General features: G+C 44.2%; 1 protein-coding gene across 2 annotated transcripts in view; it reads right to left on the bottom strand.

Annotated features, from left to right (window-relative positions):
* Nucleotides 1-16,850: 16,850 nt before the first annotated feature.
* Nucleotides 16,851-23,122, bottom strand: part of sorcs3a (sortilin related VPS10 domain containing receptor 3a) — a 314,356-nt gene continuing 308,084 nt past the window's right edge. For both annotated transcript variants that reach the window (XM_070552119.1, XM_070552120.1), the window contains exon 27: nucleotides 16,851-17,038. In XM_070552119.1, the coding sequence (XP_070408220.1) occupies nucleotides 16,980-17,038 (59 nt within the window). In that variant the 3' untranslated portion in view covers nucleotides 16,851-16,979. The remainder of the gene's footprint in view (nucleotides 17,039-23,122) is intronic.

Genomic DNA, 23,122 nt, shown 5'->3' with positions numbered 1-23,122 from the left:
TGGACCAGGCTGGTGGAAAAATGCTGGGTTCAGTGTTGCTGGGCCGAACCGATATTACCACGCCGGGTTCGGTGCTGTCACAACGAGCCGGTGGAGTCCTGCTGGTTCGGTGCTGCCAGGCCGAGCCTGTAGAGTCACGCTGGTTTGGTGCTGCGTTCGGACTTGCTCTGGTGTTTCCTCAAACACGCTGCGGTCACAGCGAGCCGGTAGAGTCACTCTTTTTTGCTTGCGCTGCCTGCCACATTACGCATAAAATTTCTCCCTCGAAAATGGGCCCTTTGTGTGGTCAAGTGAATGTGGCCTGAAGAATGAACCGCAGCACTGTGATCTTCTAAGCTTTGGACTGAATTTCATCCAAAGACATAAGATTGGAGCTTGTTGGGCTATTCCACACAGAACAATGTGGAGACATATATCCAATTTTGCCTCGGCAACTGATACTGCTGCACCCCGCTTGGCTATCCGGTACCTGTCTGCTGCCTCCGGAGACCCACAGGCCAGCCACGCCCTGTAGGCCTCCTTCTTCAGCCTGACGGCTCCCCGAACCTCTGGTGTCCACCAGCGGGTACGGGGGTTGCCACCACGACTGGCACCGACCACCTTGCGACCACAGCTAGCAACAGCCGCCTCAACAATCGCAGAGTGGAACAAGGCCCACTCGGACTCAATGTCCCCCACTGCTCTCGGGACGTGGTCAAAGCTCAGCCGGAGGTGGGAGTTAAAGACCGTCTTAACAGGTTCTTCTGCCAGGCGTTCCCAGCAGACCCTCACTATGCGTTTGGGTCTGCCAGGTCTACGTGGCATGTTCCCCTGCCATCTGATCCAACTCACCACCAGGTGGTGATCAGTTGACAGCTCCGCCCCTCTCTTCACTCGGGTGTCCAAAACATACGGCCGCAGGTCAGATGATACGACTACAAAATCTATCATCGACCTGCGACCTAGGCTGCCCTGGTACCAAGTGTACCGATGGGCATCCTTATGTTCGAACATGGTGTTCGTTATGGCCAAACTGCGGCTTGCACAGAAGTCCAATAACGAAACACCACTCGAGTTCAGATCAGGCGGGCCGTTCCTCCCAATCACACCCCTCCAGGTCATGCTGTCATTGCCCAGGTGAGCATTGAAGTCCCCCAGCAGGACAATGGAGTCCCCTGATGGAGCACTATCTAGCACTCGTCCCAGGGACTCCAAAAAGGGTGGGTACTCTGAACTGATATTTGGCCCATAAGCACAAACAACAGTCAGGACCCGTTCCCCGACCCGAAGGCGCAGGGAAGCTACCCTCTGGTCCCCCGGGGTAAACCCCAACACACAGGCAGAGAGTCTTGGGGCTAACAAAAAGCCAACCCCAGCCCTCCGCCTCTCACCCGGAGCAACTCCAGCAAAGGAGAGTGTCCAACCCCTCTCCAGGTCTCGGGTTCCAGAGCCAATGCTATGTGTCGAGGTGAGTCCGACTATATCTAGCCGGTACCGCTCAACCTCTGCCACAAGCTCCTGCTCCCTCCCCGCCAGCGAGGTGATGTTCCATGTCCCAGTAACCACTTTTATTGTCCGGGGATTGGACCGCCAAGGCTCCCGCCTCGGTCTGCCACCCGATCCACACTGCACCGGACCCTTCATGTTCCTCCTGCGGGTGGTGGGTCCACAGTTGGATGAGCCCATGTGTCCGGTTCGGGCTGGGCCCGGCCAGGCCCCATGGGTGAAAGCCCGGTCACCAGGCGCTCGCTCACGGGCCCCAACCCCAGGCCTGGCTCCAGGGTGGGACCCCGGTAACCCTCCGGGCCGGGTACTCCGACTCTTTGTTCTTACGTCCATGAAAGATCTTCTGAAACCTACAAATACTTGCAGAGTGCAGCTCACCGCTCCCCACGGGGATGGGTCAAATGTGGAGATGGATTTCACCAGTGTGCGATGACTAATGGGACTTCAACTTTAATTTAAAGAGAAAGCCAACCCCTACCAGAGTCTTACTCAACTCCCACTTCTTGTTTGATAAATGCAACAACTGCTGTTGCCTTGCAGACCGAGAGGGCAGAGCCGCTAACAAATACAAACACACACACACAGGCCCACAATGGCATTGTGATATCATATGGTACCAGCTAATGTCCTAGGATACCTCTTAGCCAATAGCGATGGCAAATTTTAATCCAAATGCAGTGCAGAGTTTTCACCTGACAACGGCACAACACTGACAGTTTTAGGCAGAAAATAAAAATTTTAACTAAGATGCACTAAAGTGCAAAACTATTGACGACACGTGTCTGCAGCACGATTAGACACGAATTTATATAGTTTATCAGAAAAAATAAAGTTCATTTGGGGTTGACTTGCTCTTTAACTTTACTGAGTGATTGGACGTTTTTTTCTCACAATGCTATTTGGATCCATTCACTTACTATGTTTTATGCTAAGCTAAAGCTAAAGGTGGACAGCTGGGTCAGGAGAATGACATTTCTAACTCTGGGAAATATGTCAACAGACAATTTTTCAACTTTGAGTGGAATATCCCTTTAAACACGAAACGTTCCAGTATTTTTATGGATTTTAGGAACAGTTTAAGTTTAGGGTTGATTATTATTATTTTTGTCCAGGTAGCACATTTATCTGTGAGACCTTTTTAGTAAATAATTCCACTGCCCACCAAATCTCCAGTCAGACATGTTTTGTTTCAAATCTGAGAACAAATCAAGTTTAATTGACCTTTAAAGTGATATTTAATATTTGCCAGGTTGCGGGCGAGGGTGTTTGAGGTGTTTTAGCCTTGTCAGTGTGAGAAATAACCATCAAGAAACATTAAATATGCTCCCAGTCACATGGCGCAGGCGACTGCTGCAGCCTGGTGCAAGGCTCCAGGTGTTTGTGCGGAGCAAAAGTGTCTCGTGATGAGATGTAATTTAGTTTCTGTTCTCTCTGAAGTGGTCGGATGGAACCTGATGACTCCTTTGTACTTCAGAGCCATTCAAGTTCTGAAGCGTTTCCCGGCAAATGATCAAATCAGATCCAAAAAGGAGAAAAAATGCCTCCATTTGGCAACTAAATCAGAGCGCTCATCCTTTCAGAGAAGCACAAGGCATCAAGGACAAGCACCAACTTCCCAGGGACCGAAGGAAAAGACCAGGTTGGTTTTTTATGCGATTCCAGATGCCTCATTACAGCGTGATGTCTTTCATCATTATTCTTTCGTGTAATTCTGTCACACGGAGCATCTGTACTCTTCTCACAGTGTTTATTCATGCAAACATTTTTCATCTAAAAACAAATCAACAACTTGGGTGGGGGGGGGGGGGGTTGGGGGAGGGATTATTAAAAACTAAAAATCCCATGATGCTCAAGCAGCTTTGGCCCAATCGGAGTATGTGGCAAAACCACAAAGGAAACTCCAGCAGCTTTCCCTCATTTATTGTTTTATTCACACTTCTGTCCGTTTTTTCTACACTAAAGAAGAAAAAACCCAAAACCACAAAAGGAAAGAACACCATTGTTACCAGCTGAAACAAACATTCCACCAACATGCAATAAAAACAACCTAATTAACTGGCCAGTTCAGGTGTCTGATGTCTCATATAAATAAGGTTTCTTCATAACGTGGTCCGTTTAAGTCCTGTAATGAAAACCGAAGCATCACAATCGTCATGGATGCAAACAGAATCTGTGAGTCATCGTGGAGGAGGGGAAAAGTGGCTTTTAGCTGGATGATCTGCATCGGAACAGCCAGGTGTAAGGAGCACCGCCGCAGCGCTGCAGCAGAGTGACGAGCTGAAAGGTCTGCACACAAAAAGACTTCAGACAGTCTCCACGTGGAGCTTCAGAAACGGTAAAATGGAAAATGAAAGCACAGATGCTGTCGCAATCCATCAGGGGCATCACAATTCAACAGAGTCTTAGAAGTGTCAGGATGTGGCAACAGGACGACTTCAGCTGAGCAGAGACGCCTCCTGACAGCATCATCATCATCATCATCATCGCTATGCCAACCGGATTCATCCGAATTCAAACGTCAATCACAGAAGAAGAGGGATGTTATCCGCAGCAGCAGAGTGAAGAGAGTGATGACTGTCCTTATGAGCTACTTTATGATTAAAAACTTTAATAAGTTTCAATCCACTTAGAGCTCTTAAAGGTAATCAGACTCAGTAAAAGCCCCACACTTATCTTTTAATGGGTTATTTTAATGGCTGTCGCTAATCCAGATATCTCAGTTATTATCAAGATGCTGAAATCATATTGATGTTTAACTCTGATGAGTTTATCTCTGCAGCCGAGCTCAACCCTTTAATGCCACCTTCTTTTAACTTCACTTGAGTTTCTCAGGCTTCAGTAAAATGTTTTAAAGGTAGGAGAGTTTGACTGTTTTGGTTTCACATTTAAATAATTATTATACCTTTAAATGATTTCCACCTTTAGAGATCAACTTCCCTTAGAAACCATTTTTTAATGATTATTTACGATTTTAACGGGCCACTCTGAGTTTTTCATGGAGGCTGAACATGAAAATAGTCTCCTACACCTATCTCATGCATTGGCATCTGATAGAAAACAGACTGTCACTTAACATTCATTGGCTCCCCCATCGGGAAGGCTGTTGTTGGTTTAACATCTGGGAATCAGCTGAGGATGTCTCGGCTCGTTTAAGCTGTTAGCATTAGCATCCCCAGCACACAGCGGAACTACTCCAGGCAGTGTTAGTTGTGGAGATGAAACATCAATGTTGCAGAGCAAACAGAGCCAGTGATAGAGTCGCATTGCTGTTAGCCAATCAGAGGAGAGATGTCCAAATATCAGGAAATAAGACTCCAAATCCTGCTGTTTTCTGCCAATTTCTCCTTCGGCTGACCTTTGACCTTGGGTGTTTCTCAATGTCAAGGCGCCTGGCCTCGCGAGGCGATGTCTGGTGAGGCCAGGCGCCTTGCTTACGAGGACACGGGCCTTCCTTGGTCAAAGAAAACAGTTAAATGGAACAGACTTGCATCACATGACCATGGCTTCCACGGCGGTCATGTAAGGTCACGTGACACGGGAGATAACATTATGTTTTATATGCATACGTTTCAATATAAATATTTAACGAGACTTTTACTTTTAAATTGTGTATATGTTTGTTAAATTAAAAACATAAGCAAGTTACTACCCGCTAGCCACCGAAGCTGCAACTACTAAGCAACTAACCAACCATAGATAACTTCTTTGGATCTAAAAAATAAGATTTTAAATTAGTTGACTTACTTTTAAACTTGAAAACTGTCCCTGAAGTAGCTGCCGGCTTCTGATCCACCATCCTTTAGAAAATACCGCAGTGTATTCTGGGTAATTTTTGACCAAGGCTAGGCTACAAGACACCTCCCGTGGATCCTCGCTCAGCTAGCTAAATGGCTAACAAGCAGAGAACACACGCCTCGGTAGAACATGAACATTGGAACATGCCTTGGCGGCTCCCGATGACGTATCTCCTAGGCAACCGGGGCGGGGCCAAGACATCAAGGCAAGGTTCCTTGGCATTGAAAATCACCCCTTTACTTCCTTAAACAGGTGCACCAGAGATTCCTGTCCCTAGAGTACAACTTACAAGGTATTCATTCCTACTAGCTACGCTGCAAATGTGTTAAAATATGAGTATAACTGACCTTCACTGGAATGTTCCTTCAGGTTCCTTCAGAGGTGAAGCATAACAAAGTCATCATTTCAGACTAGAAAGTCAATGCAGCACAACCAAATGAAGAGAAAGTATTTATCAATAATTGTTTTGTATTCAATGCATAAATGTGATGTTTTCTCATCAGCTTCATTTTGTTTGACATTCACACATTCCAGGATCTCGAGCTGCAAGGAATGAAAAATATAAATTTGTATTTTCGAAATGCTCCCGGTCTTCATTAGGCTCTTTAAGATGTTGTGATGTCCAGCTTCAGGTCTTGTGTTGTCCAGCTCTTTCTCAGTCTCATCCCAAAAAGTCAGCAGAACCAGGTAATGAAGATGGATTGGAGATGCAGCGGGCCGGTTCAGAACCCATTTCCTCTCTCTAATGGTAACAGGTCGTGTTTTTGGGATAATCCTGGATCAGGTGTGGTTTCAAAGGCAGTAGATCAGTTAATGAGTACTGACCCAAACCAGAACCATAGCAACTCCTGGTGTGTTTCTCAATGTCAAGGCGCCTGGCCTTGTAAGGCGATGTCTGGCGAGGCCAGGCGCCTTGCTTACGAGGACACGGGCCTTCCTTGGTCAAACGGTTAAATGGAACAGACTTGCATCATGTGACCGCGGCTCCCATGGCTCCCACGGCGATCACGTAACATCACGTGACACAGGAGACAACATTATTTTTTATAGGTATTAGTTTCAATATAAATGCATTACGAGCCTTTTACTTTACCGCAGTGTATTCTGGGTAAATTTTGACCAAGACTAAGCTACAAGACACCTTCCATGTGTCCTTGCTCAGCTAGCTAAACGGCTAACAAATTGAGAACACACGCCTCAGTAGAACATGAATATTGGAACTGATTGGGACACGTCTTGGCAGTTCCTGATGACGTATCTCCTAGGTAATTGGGGCGGGGCCAAGACATCAAGGCAAGGCGCCTTGACATTGAGAAACACCCCTGGACTTGGTGTTGACATGTGCTACAGAACCAAACTGTCTCTTTCCACTGAGGCTGTGGTGCATCCCAAATGGACCCCAGAAAAATCAGCTCCTGCTTCCTGGGGTTCTGTCATCTGTTGGTGGTTCAGGATGTGGAGCCGTCTGGGATCTGAGATCAAGGTGGTCCTTTTTAGGAGCTAATTTCATCATCTCTAATCCTCAAAGGTTTACAACTTCTTTTGCTAGACTGGTTTTCAGGGATTATACATCGGGAGTATTCTCAACTCAGTAGAGTAGAGTAGAGTGTCCGCCCTGGGGCTGAGAGATCAGAGTTCAAGTCCCGGTCGGGTCAGACCAAAGACTTTAAAAAAAGGGACCTTCCTGCTTGACACAGCTTCAAGAGGTCGGACTGAGGGGTCAATCCACCCAATGGTTCCCGAGTGCAGCCACAGCTGTAGCTCACCGCTACAGGGTGATGGGGATGGATCAAATGTGGAGATGAATTTCACCAGTGTGTGATGACTGAGACTTTAACAAAATACATGAAATGTATTCATTTGGGCACACCTGTTGCAGCCAAATGAATTAAAGGGTCTTGAATGACATTTATATATCTTTAGATCAGGGTTTTTCTGTAGCACTTATTTTATTGGACCTTACAGCAGCGTTTGACACGGTGGACTATGGCACACTGCTTGATCGCCTGGAACTATGTGTAGGGATCACTGGGTCTGCCCTTGACTGGTTTCGTTCCTACCTATATGCTAGGAGGTTCTGTGTGAGATTGGGGTAAGCTCTCTCTTCTTGGGAGGCTCTGCACTGGGGGGTTCTGCAGGGCTCAATTCTCAGACCACATGCGTTGTACAAATTATTTGTTGCCGTTGGTGTCCATCTTCCACAGACATGGCATTAAGTTCCACTTATACGCTGATGACTGCCAGGTCTATTCTCTACTGTCTCTGGGGAACGCAGCTTCTTTTTTAAACCTTGAGAAATGTGTAAATGAGGTCAAGGCACGGCTTGCAGCTAATTTCCTGTACATTAATGAATGTAAAACGGAATTTATCATGTTTCACCCAAGCCGCAGCTCAGATTTAGGTTCTATTGTCGATTCGTGCACCTTGTCATCCCTCCAGAAGCCATTTATCCCTAGCCTGGGGGTGAGACTTGATTCTGCTCTTAGATTGAATTCTCATGTCAACTCAGTAGTACGGTCGTGCTTTTTTCAGTTACGTCGCCTTACTAAACTCAAGCCTATTCTTTCCAGAACTCACTTGGAGTGTGTACTCCATGCGTTTGTGATCTCTAGGATGGACTATTGTAACTCCCTCTGTGGACTGTGGGTCAGACTATTGTGCATCACCTAAAATTAGTGCAGAACAGTGCTGCTAGGTTTTTGACTGGAACTAGGAAAAGGGACCACATTTCTCCAGTGCTGAGTTCTCTTCACTGGCTCCGTCTCATACCGGGCACAGTTTAAAATTCTGCTTTTTGTGTTTACGTTTTTCCAAAGCAGTGCCCCCACTTCTTAATAAAACATGTTCCCTCAAGATCATTACAGTTGGCTGACCAAAAATTGCTTATCGTCCCTCGCACCCGATTTAAGACTCGTGGTAATCGGGCTTTTCAAGTCCTTGCACCCTCTCTCTGGAACCAGCTCCCACTCACAATCAAACAGTTCCCACCACTGGTTGTCTTTAAGAGCAGGTGGAAGACTCATTTTCATAGGATGGCTTTCTCCTAAAGCATTTGGTTTCTGTTTTTTATTTATTTTTTGTTCTTAGCTTTCTTTTAACTAATTAATTTTGATTATCTTTTATCTAAATTTGATCTCATTGGCATTGTATTGTTCTCACAACTGTCTATGTTCTTATTTTGTTTTTAATGTGTTTATGACTTGCTACTTTTATCTTTGTTACTGTTCTCGTCCAGCGCCTTGGGCCCCCTATGAAGGTGGTGGAAAGCACTATATAAATAAAACTTGATTGATTGATTGATTGATTGATTGATTGATGAAATAATAAATTAGTGTCATGTTGAAATATTTATGTGTGTGAATGTGTTTGTGAATGGGTGAATGACTGATTGTGTTGTAAAGCACCTTGGGGGGTTCCAGGACTCTAGAAGGCGCTATATCAAATACAGGCTATTTACCATTTACCATTATTTTTCCTTTTTCTAAATAAACCTCATGTACATGTTTGGATTAACACTAATGGGACATCATGAGTTGGATTAGTTGTAACAGCAACTTGTCATCTGTTCATTTTCTTTTAAAACTAAAATGAAGAAAGTTCTAAACTTCAGGTCACTTTAAAGCTACGGTTGGTTGTTTTGGACCAACGGCATCTTCTAATGTTTAAATTAAGGTTTAATTGTTCTGATCAGGGAACATTTCAGAACAGATAAGCTGTAATTTGTTCTTCTAAATAATTTTTTTCCTGCCTCATCAGTACCTGATTGCCAAATCCACCAATTTGGTGGTGTTTTGTGTTCCTGCCCTGCAGGAACTTTTAGTTACTGGTGGAGAGCTGTCGTCTGTTCTGCTCCCAAATTACCCACTCCCACTCGGGGAGGTAGTGACGAAAAATAACAACAAAGGACTCTTTCGAGGCCCTGTAATTGGAAGGAGTACTCTTTAAATCCTTTAACGAGGATCTATTGGAGGGCAAGTCTGGTCAGATCCCCGAACCTGGAGTGGCGGAGACAGGCGCCGCGAGGCGTCCAGTGCGGTAACGCAAACAAACTCGGAGAAGCTGGCGGGAGCCCCTGGGAGAGTTCTCTTTTCTTTGTGAAGGGCAGGGCACCCTGGAATGGGTTCGCCCCGAGAGAGGGGCCCGTGCCCTGGAAAGCGTCGCGGTTCCGGCGGCGTCCGGTGAGCTCTCGCTGGCCCTTGAAAATCCGAGGGAGAGGTGGTGGTGTTTTGAGTTCCTGCCCTGCAGGAATTTTAGTTACTGGTGGAGAACTGTGGTCTGTTCTGCTCCCTCTGAGGGTTTTTATACATGACTGACCAGTCAGTCTTATCCCAGGAGTTCCAAAAACTTTTTGGTATCATTTTAATCCTTGATGGGATTTTTATGGGCAGCAATACATCTGAGGGGGTGAAACTGTTGAATTTAACATATGAGTGGCCTTTTTCCACGGATTAAAAAAACATCTCCATGTGTCAATCCTGTTAGGAGGTAGAGGGATTAAAACCCAGAAATTAGCTGAAGACAATTGAGACATTTGACAATATGGATTAAAGTGAATCTCATCTAAACTAACTTCAATAAAGTCTCAGATTATAGATTAAATATCAGATTTATTAACCTTCTTTAGGGTTTTGTGTGAAACAGAAACCTCAATTATTTTTATAAGTAGTTTTCAGTCTTTCTGCATGCAGGTGTACAGAGCGTCTTTATCCCTTTTCAGCTCAGCAAGTAGAGCAGAATATAAACGAGTCCATCCATCACTTCTCCTGATTTGACTTTTCTGCTGTGAAATCAAACGGTGCAGAAGCTGAAATAGACTGTGGGATCCAGACTTTACCTGCTTTTCCACATCAAACCTCCACCTTGTTCTGAGGCTCTGTCCTCCACCCGGCACGCAGGACTATCAGTAACCTGCAGCGAGTGTCGGAGTATGTGTTCGGGATTCTTAAACGGGCTAAAATACGCCGTTCCAAGCTGCCAAGGTGAAAGGGAGAGACGGAGGCCTGAGATTAATCTGAGCGGCAGAATAATGAGGCTGCTCTTGGACTTCCATGGTGGAAAAAAGAAAAAAGGTTTCTGTTTTTGCTGCTTTGCGTCGATAAAAACGAGAAAATAGAAATCCTTTTAATGTTTAAGGTTCGTCAGACAAGAAAGTAAAAGTCTGATTCTCTGGAGGAAGGCATCCCAAATGGATGGGTGGTGGGGCAAGGCAACAAGTCAACATATACTACCACCTCAATTGCTATTTACAGTGGGGCAAAAAAGTATTTAGTCAGCCACCGATTGTGCAAGTTCTCCCACTTAAAATGATGACAGAGGTCAGTAATTTTCATCATAGGTATACTTCAACTGTGAGAGACAGAATGTGAAAAAAAATCCATGAATTCACATGACAGGATTTTTAAAGAATTTATTTGTAAATCAGGGTGGAAAATAAGTATTTGGTCAATAACAAAAATTCAACTCAGTACTTTGTAACATAACCTTTGTTGGCAATAACAGAGGTCAAACGATTACTATAGGTCTTTACCAGGTTTGCACACACAGTAGCTGGTATTTTGGCCCATTCCTCCATGCAGATCTTCTCGAGAGCAGTGATGTTTTGGGGCTGTCGCCGAGCAACACGGACTTTCAACTCCCTCCACAGATTTTCTATGGGGTTGAGGTCTGGAGACTGGCTAGGCCACTGCAGGACTTTCAAATGCTTCTTACGGAACCACTCCTTTGTTGCCCGGGCGGTGTGTTTGGGATCATTGTCGTGTTGGAAGACCCAGCCACGTTTCATCTTCAAAGCTCTCACTGATGGAAGGAAGTTTTGGCTCAGAATCTCACGATACATGGCCCCATTCATTCTGTCCTTAACACGGATCAGTCGTCCTGTCCCCTTAGCAGAAAAACAGCCCCAAAGCATGATGTTCCCACCCCCATGCTTCACAGTAGGTATGGTGTTCTTGGGATGCAACTCGGTATTCTTCTTCCTCCAAACACGACGAGCTGAGTTTATACCAAAAAGTTCTACTTTGATTTCATCTGACCACATGACTTTCTCCCAATCCTCTGCTGTATCATCCATGCGCTCTCTGGCAAACTTCAGACGGGCCTGGACATGCACTGGCTTCAGCAGCGGAACACGTCTGGCACTGCAGGATTTGATTCCCTGCCGTTGTAGTGTGTTACTGATGGTGACCTTTGTTACTGTGGTCCCAGCTCTCTGCAGGTCATTCACCAGGTCCCCCCGTGTGGTTCTGGGATTCTTGCTCATCGTTCTCATGGTCATTTTGACCCTACGGGATGAGATCTTGCATGGAGCCCCAGATGGAGGGAGATTATCAGTGGTCTTGTATGTCTTCCATTTTCTGATAATTGCTCCCACAGTTGATTTTTTCACACCAAGCTGCTTGCCTATTGTAGATTCACTCTTCCCAGTCTGGTGCAGGTCTACAATTCTTTTCCCGGTGTCCTTCGAACGCTCTTTGGTCTTGGCCATAGTGGAGTTTGGAGTCTGACTGTAAGGCTGTAAAGGAGAGTGATTCTAGGCACTTTTGTATCATGTCCTGAGTGTGGTGAGTTTTTGAAATGTTGAAGGTGTGACTGTTGAGCATCCCCATTCTGAGTCTGTGTAAAAGTTGCTTTGTGCTTTTTGAATCCGATAAGATTCGTGTGTTCAGGCTCTAGTCTTTTTACAGTTTCAATCCAAGTAAAGGAAACACACCAGAGCCATGAGCTGATGTACAAAAATACATTTATTTGAAACAATTTCAAAATGACAGTTTCCTTACCATAGAAATATTAAAATAACGATGAAACAGAACATCACTGATGATGCATGCATCATAGCTTGTTGTGCACTGAAGAACATCACAATGCTTTTGCCTTCTGAATAAATCTTTAGAGCAGCAGATCTCTTCTGTTGGATTTCTCCAGAGATCATCTATCAAGTGGCATTTCATGTATCTGAGAGGAGAAGTTTCCAGTGATCAAAGCTGTGGGCATGAGTCTTCACAGATAACACGTAGTTTGTATCTTTACTTTTTACGTAAAGCTCAATTTCAGTCAATTTGTCAGATTTTTTTTTCCACATTCAACGGGTCAGAGAGCAAAGAAAGAAGAAAAAAACTAAAAAAAACACTGACATCTGAAACTAAGATGCCAAAACATTTTGAGATTCTTCTTTTTGCGATTTTCTTTATTTTATTTTGATGATCGAAATTCAGTCGGATCAAAGCTGCCACCAGAACGAAACCCAGCCAAACAAATAACCCTGGCTCTGACACGAATACGGAGACGATGGAAATAATCTCTGCTCAGAGTGTTGTGTGTGCAGAAACCAGGACTGCCTCGGCTGTTTGGTCTGAGATGAGAGCTCTGCTCCTGGTGATGCATATGTGATGTGACAGCCTCTACCTTTGTGAGCAGCTCCCTTTCCCATCTCACGTCTTCCGCAACAAATGTTTACTTGAGCCCAGCATTGTGGGAAAGCTGTGCACGCCTTAGCTGTACAGCTCTTCCTCTCATTAATGTCGAGCTGGCTACGGGAAGCCGACGCGAGTCAATTCAAGGCCACTTGGCGTATGTAGAGCTGGGAAACGCGGTGCTGGTGGGAAGTTGCATACTGGGAAAACAATTCTGGCTCTCTGCAAATGACCCGCAGAGCCGAGAGCGGAGTGTTTGGTTGTAAATGGAGGCTCAGGCAGCAGGAGGACTGCGTTAATGACATCAAACCCACTGCTCTGCTCCGTTTGGAGCATCCTGACTCAACACCAAATGGCTCCAGTCAGATTTTGGGGACTAATTTGTTTTTGAGGAAACTCTAACAACTAGAACAGGAGTCAGATAGGAAGAAAGAATGATTTTTATCAGGAGGTTCACAAATAAAAATGAAGATTAAAAGGTTTTTATAGTTTAAGGTAAATAAATGCAGTTGTTTTGTGCTTGAAAAGCAGGATAAAGGCTTTAATGACACCTAGTGGTAAAGGTGCAGACTGCAACAAACTAAAGCATAGCGCACCCAGAAAAACAAACAAACATGGCTGGGCTGAGATTGTTGGTGACATAAAAATAAATGAATCAATAAATACATTTTCCATTGGAATCTCCAAATGCATTTGAATACTTTGGTAACAACCATTTAAAGGCCTGGTCACACAGAGTTATGCTTTTTTCTTTTCTATTTATTGAAAATCTGTCTGAAGTACGTCTCATTCTAGTCCGTCTTTTGTCTCCAAACCCTCCCAAAGACGTCCGTAGATTTGTGACGCAGTCAGGAAACTAAACTGGGATCCAGACACCCCACAACATTGTTTTCCAGTAACTGTAAAATTCCAGAAACTCCTTGAGTTTTCTGAAGGAATTTGAGAATCCAATTTGAGACATTTTGTTAACTAATTTGGGAATGTCGCCAACAGTCACAACATAGTGAGATACCTGCTTCTGTTTGGTTTTCTCTGGAGAACGGAAACACGTTTACATGTAGATGTATGAATTGTTCCATTTAAAATAATAAAACAGGATTTCAAAGCAAAGCAACATCCAGTAAATCCTCTCTGAGCTTAATGCTGGTTCGTCACAGCTTAAACATAAAACACTGAAAACCCTGAAAACTCCCAAATAATCACATTTACTGAATATTACGAGAATGTTCCAGAAATAATAAAAGTGGGCATTCTTCTTAAATAAATAAATAAGGAGCAGGGATGTAGTGATTTAATTTCAGACGCATTAAATGCATCTTTATTATTTTTAGAAAAATCACCAGTAAAATGTTGCCTCTCAGCTCATTTTCTCTCTACACTAATTACAGGCTTTTAAAAACGCTAACACGACAGTCATTGCATTTTTCTTGCTCCCGTATATTTTCTGTGTGATTTTGTATTAAACACTTTTCATTTATTACTTGAGGTTTTGAAAATATAAACTGGTGAAATGTATTTTAACAGGACAAACTGTAACCTGCAGTCTGGGTTGCTGCCCATCATTTGTCCTTTGGATTAGCGATGCATTACGGTATTCCTGTGTAAATAAAAATGACGGCAAAAACAACATATTACCTGCACATTACATGCACGTAAAAATGCACCAACTGTCAGAATCCAACAGTAAGCTGATATTCGAGGATAAACACGGATGGAGCAAAACAACCAAAACAATAACTTTAAATGTCTACATTCTTCTGTGATGGGTTGGATTTGTCGTGTGAAGACTTTGAACCAGTTGCCACGCATTTCCGTCTATCGCTCCGAGTTTGGATCAGAACCTTCAGAGGCAAAACGTAATGCGATGATTTCAGTAGCTGTTAAGGTTAGGTTCAAAGGTCGTCTCGTCTGTCTGGTTATCTAGAGAACATTTCTACTGAAAATATATTAATATAAACATGATCGTTCTCATATTGGTCCTATTCGTGTCATTCTAGTCTGATCTCTGAATAGTTTATCTCTTCTCATTTTCACCCGTCAGTAATGGAAGAGGCTCAGATGGAGGAGTCGCATCAAACAAAACTAAAAAGAAACCAACAAAAAAACAAGAACACCTGAAAATCTGGGAAAACAGTCGACACAGTAGTGTCAGTATTCATATCCGGAGCTATCTCCAGGTCAGCATTTACAGAAGATCTCGGAACTTCCTTGAATCCTTCACAGTAAGAGTCTCAAACATGCAGCTCATTAAATAGGTAATACATCCGGTTTCTGCTGATAAACTACTTTAAGATTCAGATTCAATTATGTAATTAGAAACTCTTATTGTGGAGGACTAAAGGAAGTTGTAAGTTCTGATGTGGACGCTGCTAAGGAAATAGCCGAACAACAGATAGATTTACAGGAGCAAAATGTAAGAATTTTACTGTGAAATGACAGGGAAAAAGCTCCAGACTTGTTTAAAAAGCTAAAGCCAGTAAACAGGAGTGACCCAGAAGTTATGTCTTGTACCCATAAGAAGCAACAGCATCTTTTTGTTTTACTCTAATATCATTAGAGGCTAACTTTGAGATAACAATGCTAATGGTGAATCAGAAGCAAATAGTCGGCTCAGCAAGCTAGCAGCATAATGGAAAACCCCAAAAATAGCATAGAACCGTAATAAGTGTAGAACGTACTCCCTACCATGAAGCATGTTAAGCCTGATTTATGCTTCTCCGTCTGCGTCAGTGCGGAGACACGCAACGCCATTATCCGTCCTTGCGTAGGGCTCCGGCAGGCACGCAAGTACGTACGGAGTCGAGCCCACTTTTTTAAACATCCGTCGAACGAGACGGATTACGCAAGCTTGTGATTGGTCAGGACGCCGCTGTTGTTTACAGCGCCGCCATTGCAAAGCGAGCTGAGGATAACTAGCGGCAGACACGGAGAAGCTTGAAGAATACCTCGCGAAAAAAACTCTAAAAATATGAACGTTTCATCCTCCCGTGACTGGAGGAGTGAAAAGATGCACAGAAAGAGTTTTATTTGTGGACGGAAATGATAGGAAACGTAGGTTTAGAGGTGGGGAGCGCATGAATAGATGGAGGAGGATGAGAGACAAATATGTCTGTGTTAAAAGTCTCTTATATACACAAAAACACAATATAAACACACGATCTTGGACCGATACATGACAGGATACCACAGAACAGCGCTACGCCCTCTGTTGTCCTGCCGGGCAATTGCTTTGCAACACTCTCCAGGAGACGGAGAAGTATGAGAGCAAAACGCTTCCATCAATCCGTACGTGTCTGTCCCTTGCGGAGCTAACGGAGAAGCATAAACCAGGCTTTAGAGTGCAAACACCAGCTACAACAACGTCTTTATCTAGTTATCAACTTACTGGTGCTGATCCATAACTGGCAACAGCCATGGAACTCATGGAATGGTAGCGAGATGCTGACTTTTTGTTTAGAAAACTGGACTGCAGTACCCATGTTTGACCACAAGATGTCACTCTTACTTCATTCTTACATTTTGCACCTTTAAAATAGCTCATATTTCATTAGAATGTTTTGTGTGGATGTTATTGCCTTTATTTTGGAGCATTTCCTCTCTTTGACTTTATTCTTCACCACATGTCCCTGTTTTTTATTTTTTCTCTCCCCTCCATCGCGCCTCTAACGCTCCTTGGTAAGCTAAACAGAACCGGGGCAGAACTGACAGGACTCATTTGGACGAATATTTAGAAAAGGACTATTTACAACACTTGCTTATCTACAACACAGAAACTGTCCTCGCTAACAACATGCACGTCATAGAGCTCAGCAAAGCAAACGTTTGCCTTTGCCTCACTTTTTAACACACTTCCAAAAACACACCGGATCCGACCCTGGCGCCGTGGCTCTGAGACTACAAGCATGTAGAAAGGAAGAATATTTACAATTAACTGAATGAAAGATAATATAATACATTTGATAATATTCCCTGTTTGAAGACTCAGGCGTTATTGTCTACATGTAGGCAGAAATGATTTTCAAAGCAAACTTCTCAGGAACTTACAGAACTCTTCCCTCAGCGAATGAAAGCAGCTTTTACATCCACAGAACCGGAACGGCTTCGTCGGTAATTACAGAGAACTCGAGGAAAATGCTGCTGCAGACGTCGTCGACACAAACGTCCACGCCAGTCTGTAGAAACCAGGTCTTTTAGAAAACTATTAACATCAGTTGTGTTTGTAAATACAAAACCGAGAGAGAGAGAGACAGAGAAGACCCCGATCAACCGTCACACTTGGCCCTGACGCCTCTACACGCTAGTACAGTTAGGAATCTCCCTTGTGCTCTCGCAGGCGTTCCCGACTCCTCCTGAGCAGAAAGGAAGAGAAAATAAAAATAAAAGTTTGTCAGTTTAATCTCAACCATTAATCAATTCTAATCAAAGGTGCTGAGTAGAAATCAACAAAATGAAGAAGTGACTCAATGAAATGATGATTTTGTGATTTTAACATCTCAAATGAACTAAAGAGGTCCTTCACTCATATTTGTACTACATTTAGTCTCTAGTGGGAATGATGTCCTGTAAGTCGTACTCTCGGGGGTGGGGGGTCCTCTGATGCGCCCTTTTCAGGAACTAGAAGTGAGCCACATCAGAGTTTGTTCGTTCAATCAATCAATCAATCAATCAATCAATCAATCAATCAATGTGTATTTATTTACACTTTACCCAACACAGAGGGTGACCCAAGTGCTCAACATTTAATATGGAAAGAAAGAAACGGTAAAAAGCTATAAAATTATTGAGAACCACTGTAAAAAGTAGAAATCAGAACCAGTTTTAAACAATTTAGATCTACTGTAAAAAAAAGTCATAAAAACCAGATCTATGGAGTCAACTTTATGTCTATAAGGTCTCAGGGGAGCACACACAATCACGAGAAGATAATTAAACGTCAGTGAGAGGATAAGTTCCCATCCACCAGCGCTCAAAAAGTCCTCTGCGCATGTTTTAAACTATCAGCGAGAGCGACAAAGCACCTTGCGCATGTTTAGAAAGACCTGAGAGCAGATTGTATCCAGTCAAGTACAGACAATTGTTCCCGTTACTCGTAAGTATGTGTACTACGCGCGTGGAACTGTTAATACACGCTCGCGCAGCCTGCTCTGCTCTCGAGTAGAAATGCCGCTCTATCGGACAAGTTTCACTTTTGACAGTTTGGGGGATGGGTTCCAAGGAGCCATCTTCCCTAACGTGATTGGTCACTTTCAGACAGAGATCTTTACCACATTTTCCCCAGAACTTGTTTACGTGCAGAAAACGTCTTTGATCCAACTGTGTCCGAACCCAGGAACAGGATGCTAATGAGTACGGGTCCTCGCCGGTCTAGCAAGGCCGGGTCCTTGCTCGACAGCTAAAACCGGAACCCAGCGGCTCTGAATTCGGACAGTCTAGCCTTCACCTCTACGGTGGCCCGCAGGCACCGTCACAGGCCGTGGCGAAAGCTACACGCAAAGGAAAAATGCTAAAGCTAGCGAAAATTGAGCAGGAATATTTAGGAGATACAGCAGCTTCACGTCCATCAGCAGCGTTTGTTCACAACCGTTTTCAGGTAAAGTACCTTTGTTTATTCTAGAAGCTTTCAGGACTTACATGTTAACTTTAGATGGTTTCAATCAATCAATCAATCAATCAATCAATCAATCAATCAATCAATCAATCAAAGCTTTATGTATAAAGCGCCTTCCGCAACCCTGTCGGGAAGCCCAAGGCGCTGAACATGGTACAAGAGAAAGTTAAATATGGAGAATAAATCGAAAATAAAAGCAATTCAAATTACAAATTACAAAAAAAGGTAAAACATTCTAGTAGAAGACAAATGGGTAAAACAAGGGATAGAGTGAACCAATGAAAACAGGGAAATAAAATCAACATACAAGAGGGCCAAATTCAAACACATTCAGGAAACGCCAAGCGGAGGAGGTGGGGTTTTAGGCGACTCTTAAAGACTGGCAGAGATGGGGACAGCCTAACTGAGAGTGGCAACTGGTTCCAGAGTGTTCCAGAGTTTCACGTACCGTATTTTCCGGACTATAAGTCACACTTTTTTTCATAGTCTGGCTGGTCCTGCAACTTATACTCCGGAGCGGCTAATATACCAAATTATGTATACTGCGCTGCTGCGGGCCGGAATGAGCTCCCCTGCCCCGCCATCACCTGCTGGAGACCGTTGCGTGCTGCTGCGGGCCGGCTCTGGTCCATGTTTCAGCTCCTCTGCTCCGCTGGGAGGGTTTGAAACACCGCCATCCTCTGCTGGAGACCGTGGTACGCTGTTGTGCTGCTGCTGCGCCCTGATTGTTTATTCTGTTATTGTTACCGCTACTTGTTGCAATGTGAAATGCTTGGTTTCAGATTTTGTAAGAAAAATAATACAATTCCCCCCAAAATGTGACTTATAGTCCAGTACGACTTATCTATGTTTTTTTCTTCTTCATTATACTTTTTATGGCTGGTGCGACTTACACTCCGGAGAGACTTATATCTGGAAAATACGGTATGTTTTAAGCTACAGAATGAACTTGTTAAATGTACACAACACATTACTAAAGATTATAATTGTGTACGTAATTAATATAAACCAAATGCATTATAAATGTTGAATGCATTAGGATGCTTTCTAATGTTAGTTGGACCTTAGAACTTATTTTGCATCAAATGGAGGCAAAACGTTTTTAAAAAACAGGCTTTTTAATGAAATAGCATTGGAGTGTTTTTAATGTGCATTTGCTTATTCAATTTAAGCCTAATAATGATTAGAGCTGTCTTAAAAATTTAAATTCTCTACAGTTTTTATTTAATTATTTCCTGCTGCTCTTCTTTAAACCGAACAGAACCAGTGTACTGCAGGTTATGTGTTTGTTTTACATTTTTGAATTAAAAAAACTATTTAAATCTATTACAGGTCAGCATGCACTGTGCTGCCCATCTGCATCGTGCTGGTGAAGTTGTGGCCCTGGACAAACACACATGAGGATGAGCCTGAGGAAGATGTGTGTGGGGGAGGTCAGCGGTGCTCTGTCCTGGAGGAGGTACCAGCAGACCACCACTGCTGTTAACAGGCAAGCCATTAATGTAGGAACCTCTATTAAAAACAACACTGTGGTTTTATTTGCTAAAGCATCACAATTGTTATACCAGTGGATCCATAAACCATCTCCTCATTTTATATTTTTGAATATGTCTTAGAGATGTCGACTGAGCCAGCCCAGCAGACCCTGTAGATGGACGATGGAGTGGACGGTGAGAGGAAGCATCCCAAAGCTCTCTCTGCAGACCGTCCTGTATGATGTTCCTCTGACCAGAAACGTCCAGCCACGGGTCTGCTCCAGCCCTCCATCCACGTCTGGATCCTCCTGCAGCAGATCCAGCTGCACTGTTAAAGACTTCCTAAATCTAATAGGTTAAAGTCAAAAATCTCCTCAGGGATTTCAAAAGCCATGCTAAAGAGGCAGGATCTGTAGTCTTATTTGTTGGTATTTGAACCTCTCGCATTGCACTTCCTCTTTGAAGCACCGCACGTTAGACACCAGTGACCACTGATCTCTGCAAATATCCATTAAATGTTGTTGAAAATGAATTAAACGATGCCCAGTTGTTGAAAAACTGGCGGCTCTGTAACATATAACCATAAAATTTGGCTTTAAAAGTCTCGGGGCAATGCCACATTACACGCGATGATCCCTTCTACGTGAGCATGTGAGGACAAAATGCATTTACTGATTTATAACAATCAGTTACAAAAGCTTTCACCATCCACAATCGTTGTTTTACCCATTTACCTCTTTGCTCGGGTCCAGTGATGAAAGGGGGTCTGATGTGCTTGTCATGTTGCTGGAGGTTGAACGATCTGAAGAAGTACTCCGCTTCCGGTTGGTAACAAGATGGCGCCTGTGCTTGGCTTAGCCGCGGTCACCGGCCACTTTTTCAAACTTTTCTCCACTAACCTCCTCTTTTCCACCTTGCTCCTGTCTGCGATCCTCTTCAGTAGTGTACCTGCTACCATCTCCTATGATCGCCAGACTCTTCTGTCCTTCCGATCGTTCACGATCGCCCTAGATGCACTGAGGTGGCGCACTGGCCCGGAGCCAAACGACGATTCCAACCAGGGCACCTCCAGCGATGTTTATCCGGCCCCGGGAAAACGTCGGAGGAAAAGAGGTAAACGAGCAGGAATCCAGGTGAGAATAAGACTTCTCTTAAAGCGTGGTTTATCTGGTAAACATCGGCGTGATCTTCTAGCTTCTTGTCCGTTGTTTGGTGACCTGAGCGCCACTTCCGCATTCCCGCCAGGCCGCGTTTGTCCGTCCAAGTGTTTTAAGGTTGGCTTATCCTCATTCCTCAGTGGTTTCTCCTCCTGTTCCCTCCATAAGTGGCTTTTATAAACACCGTGGATCTAACCCTGCTAATCTACGTCCACTAACTCCAGCTGTTTCTGTAGTTTCTGATTCCTCCACCTCACTCAGCATGGCTCTATTAAACACCCGCTCTGTTAACAATAAGTCCTTCCTGCTCAATGATCTAATTCTGTCTAAAACCTGGATTTTCTTGCTCTCACCCTGGATTCTCATGTCAGTTCTCTTGTTGGCTCTTCCTTCTTCCATCTCAGGAACGTTGCTAAGCTGAGTCCCATTCTGTCCCGCTCTGAACTTGAGACAGTTCTCCACACCTTCATCTCCTCACGCTTAGACTACTGTAACTCTCTTTTCACGTGTCTGAGCAGAACCTCCCTGAACCGTCTACAGGTGGTTCAGAACGCCTGTGCTCGGCTTCTGACCAAGTCCTCCAAACACACCCACATCACCCCGCTTCTCCTCCAGCTTCACTGGCTGCCAGTCAACTTCAGGGTTCATCTCAAGATCCTGGTTCTGGTCTATAGGGCCTTACATGGACAAGCACCATCTTACATTGGTGATCTTCTTAGTCCCTACACCCCCAGCAGGTCCCTGAGGTCCAGTGGCCAAAGCCTACTGGTTGTAGCCTAGTGAACTAGACCAAATTCTTGCTTTGCAAAGTTTGGTCTAGGCATGCTCCATTGGAACCTCCACAGCTCCTACCAGGACTCTGGCTAGCCAATCACAGCTCTCTAGAGGGGTTTCAAACACACAAAGAGCTGTGATTGGTCCATAATGGTGGGCCAGTCATAGTGCTCTATCTGCTTAGTGAACAAATCACAGAGCTTTATCCACTTTGTGGGCCAATCAGGGCACTCTATATGCCTGGTGGGTGGGATGATGCAACAGAGTGAAACAAGAGTATGTCACATTCATTGTCCAGTGGAATGCGGAGATCATTTGAAAGACAACGGTAGAACCCGCCCCACAACCGAGAGCCGTCAATGGAGCGTGGCCAGACTAATAATACATTTATTTAGTCTGGCTTGCCAGGCTATACTGGTTGTGCAGCACCAGGCTAAAGGTCAAAGGTGACAGATCATCTGCTGCTGTGGCCCCCAGACTCTGGACCTCTCTCCCCCTGAGCCTGAGATCAGTGGACTCAGTGGTCTCCTTTAAAAAGCAGCTGAAGACTCACCTGTTCAAGCTGGCTTTTGTTGGCCTGGCAAGCCAGACTAAATAAATGTATTATGTAGTCTGGCCATGCTCCATTGACGGTTCTCGGTTGTGGGGCGGGTTCTACCGTTGTCTTTCAAATGATCTCCGCATTCCACTGGACAATGAATGTGACATACTCTTGTTTCACTCTGTTGCATCATCCCACCCACCAGGCATATAGAGTGCCCTGATTGGCCCACAAAGCGGATAAAGCTCTGTGATTTGTTCACTAAGCAGATAGAGCACTATGACTGGCCCACCATTATGGACTAATCACAGCTCTTTGTGTGTTTGAAACCCCTCTAGAGAGCTGTGATTGGCTAGCCAGAGTCCTGGTAGGAGCTGCGGAGGTTCCAGTGGAGCATGCCTAGACCAAACTTTGCAAAGCAAGAATTTGGTCTAGTTCACTAGGCCAGGCTTTTGTATGACCTTCTTCACCTCTCTCTCTTTATTCTGCTCTCCCCACCTATCCCACCTTCCTCAGGATCCACTGGTTTCCCTCTTTCCTGTTCACTCTCTCTCTTTCTTTATATTTTTAATCACAATTGTCTATTTTTGCTCATTTTAAATATATTTTTAAACATTTTCTAAATGCCTTTTTACATTTTTTGTTTTTGTGAAGCGCCTCGTGATTTTTATCTTGAGAGGCGCTATAGAAATGATATTTCCTTCTTCTTCTACTTCTACTTCTACTCGTCTAAAAATCTTCACCCAGAGATTTTCGCCCTGTCCCTGGGTAAGGTCTTACTCAAACACAGAGATACGGTTTGCTTTCCATCATTTAAGGTTAGGGTTCTTAGGCCTTTTCACTTTGAGAGCCCAGTCTAGTCTGATAGTAGTGTTGCG

This window comes from Nothobranchius furzeri, chromosome 6 (assembly GCF_043380555.1).
Source record: "Nothobranchius furzeri strain GRZ-AD chromosome 6, NfurGRZ-RIMD1, whole genome shotgun sequence".
Taxonomy (NCBI): Eukaryota; Metazoa; Chordata; class Actinopteri; order Cyprinodontiformes; family Nothobranchiidae; genus Nothobranchius; species Nothobranchius furzeri.
The sequence above is the reverse complement of the archived record's forward strand: the minus strand, read 5'-3'. Positions and strand labels throughout refer to the sequence as shown.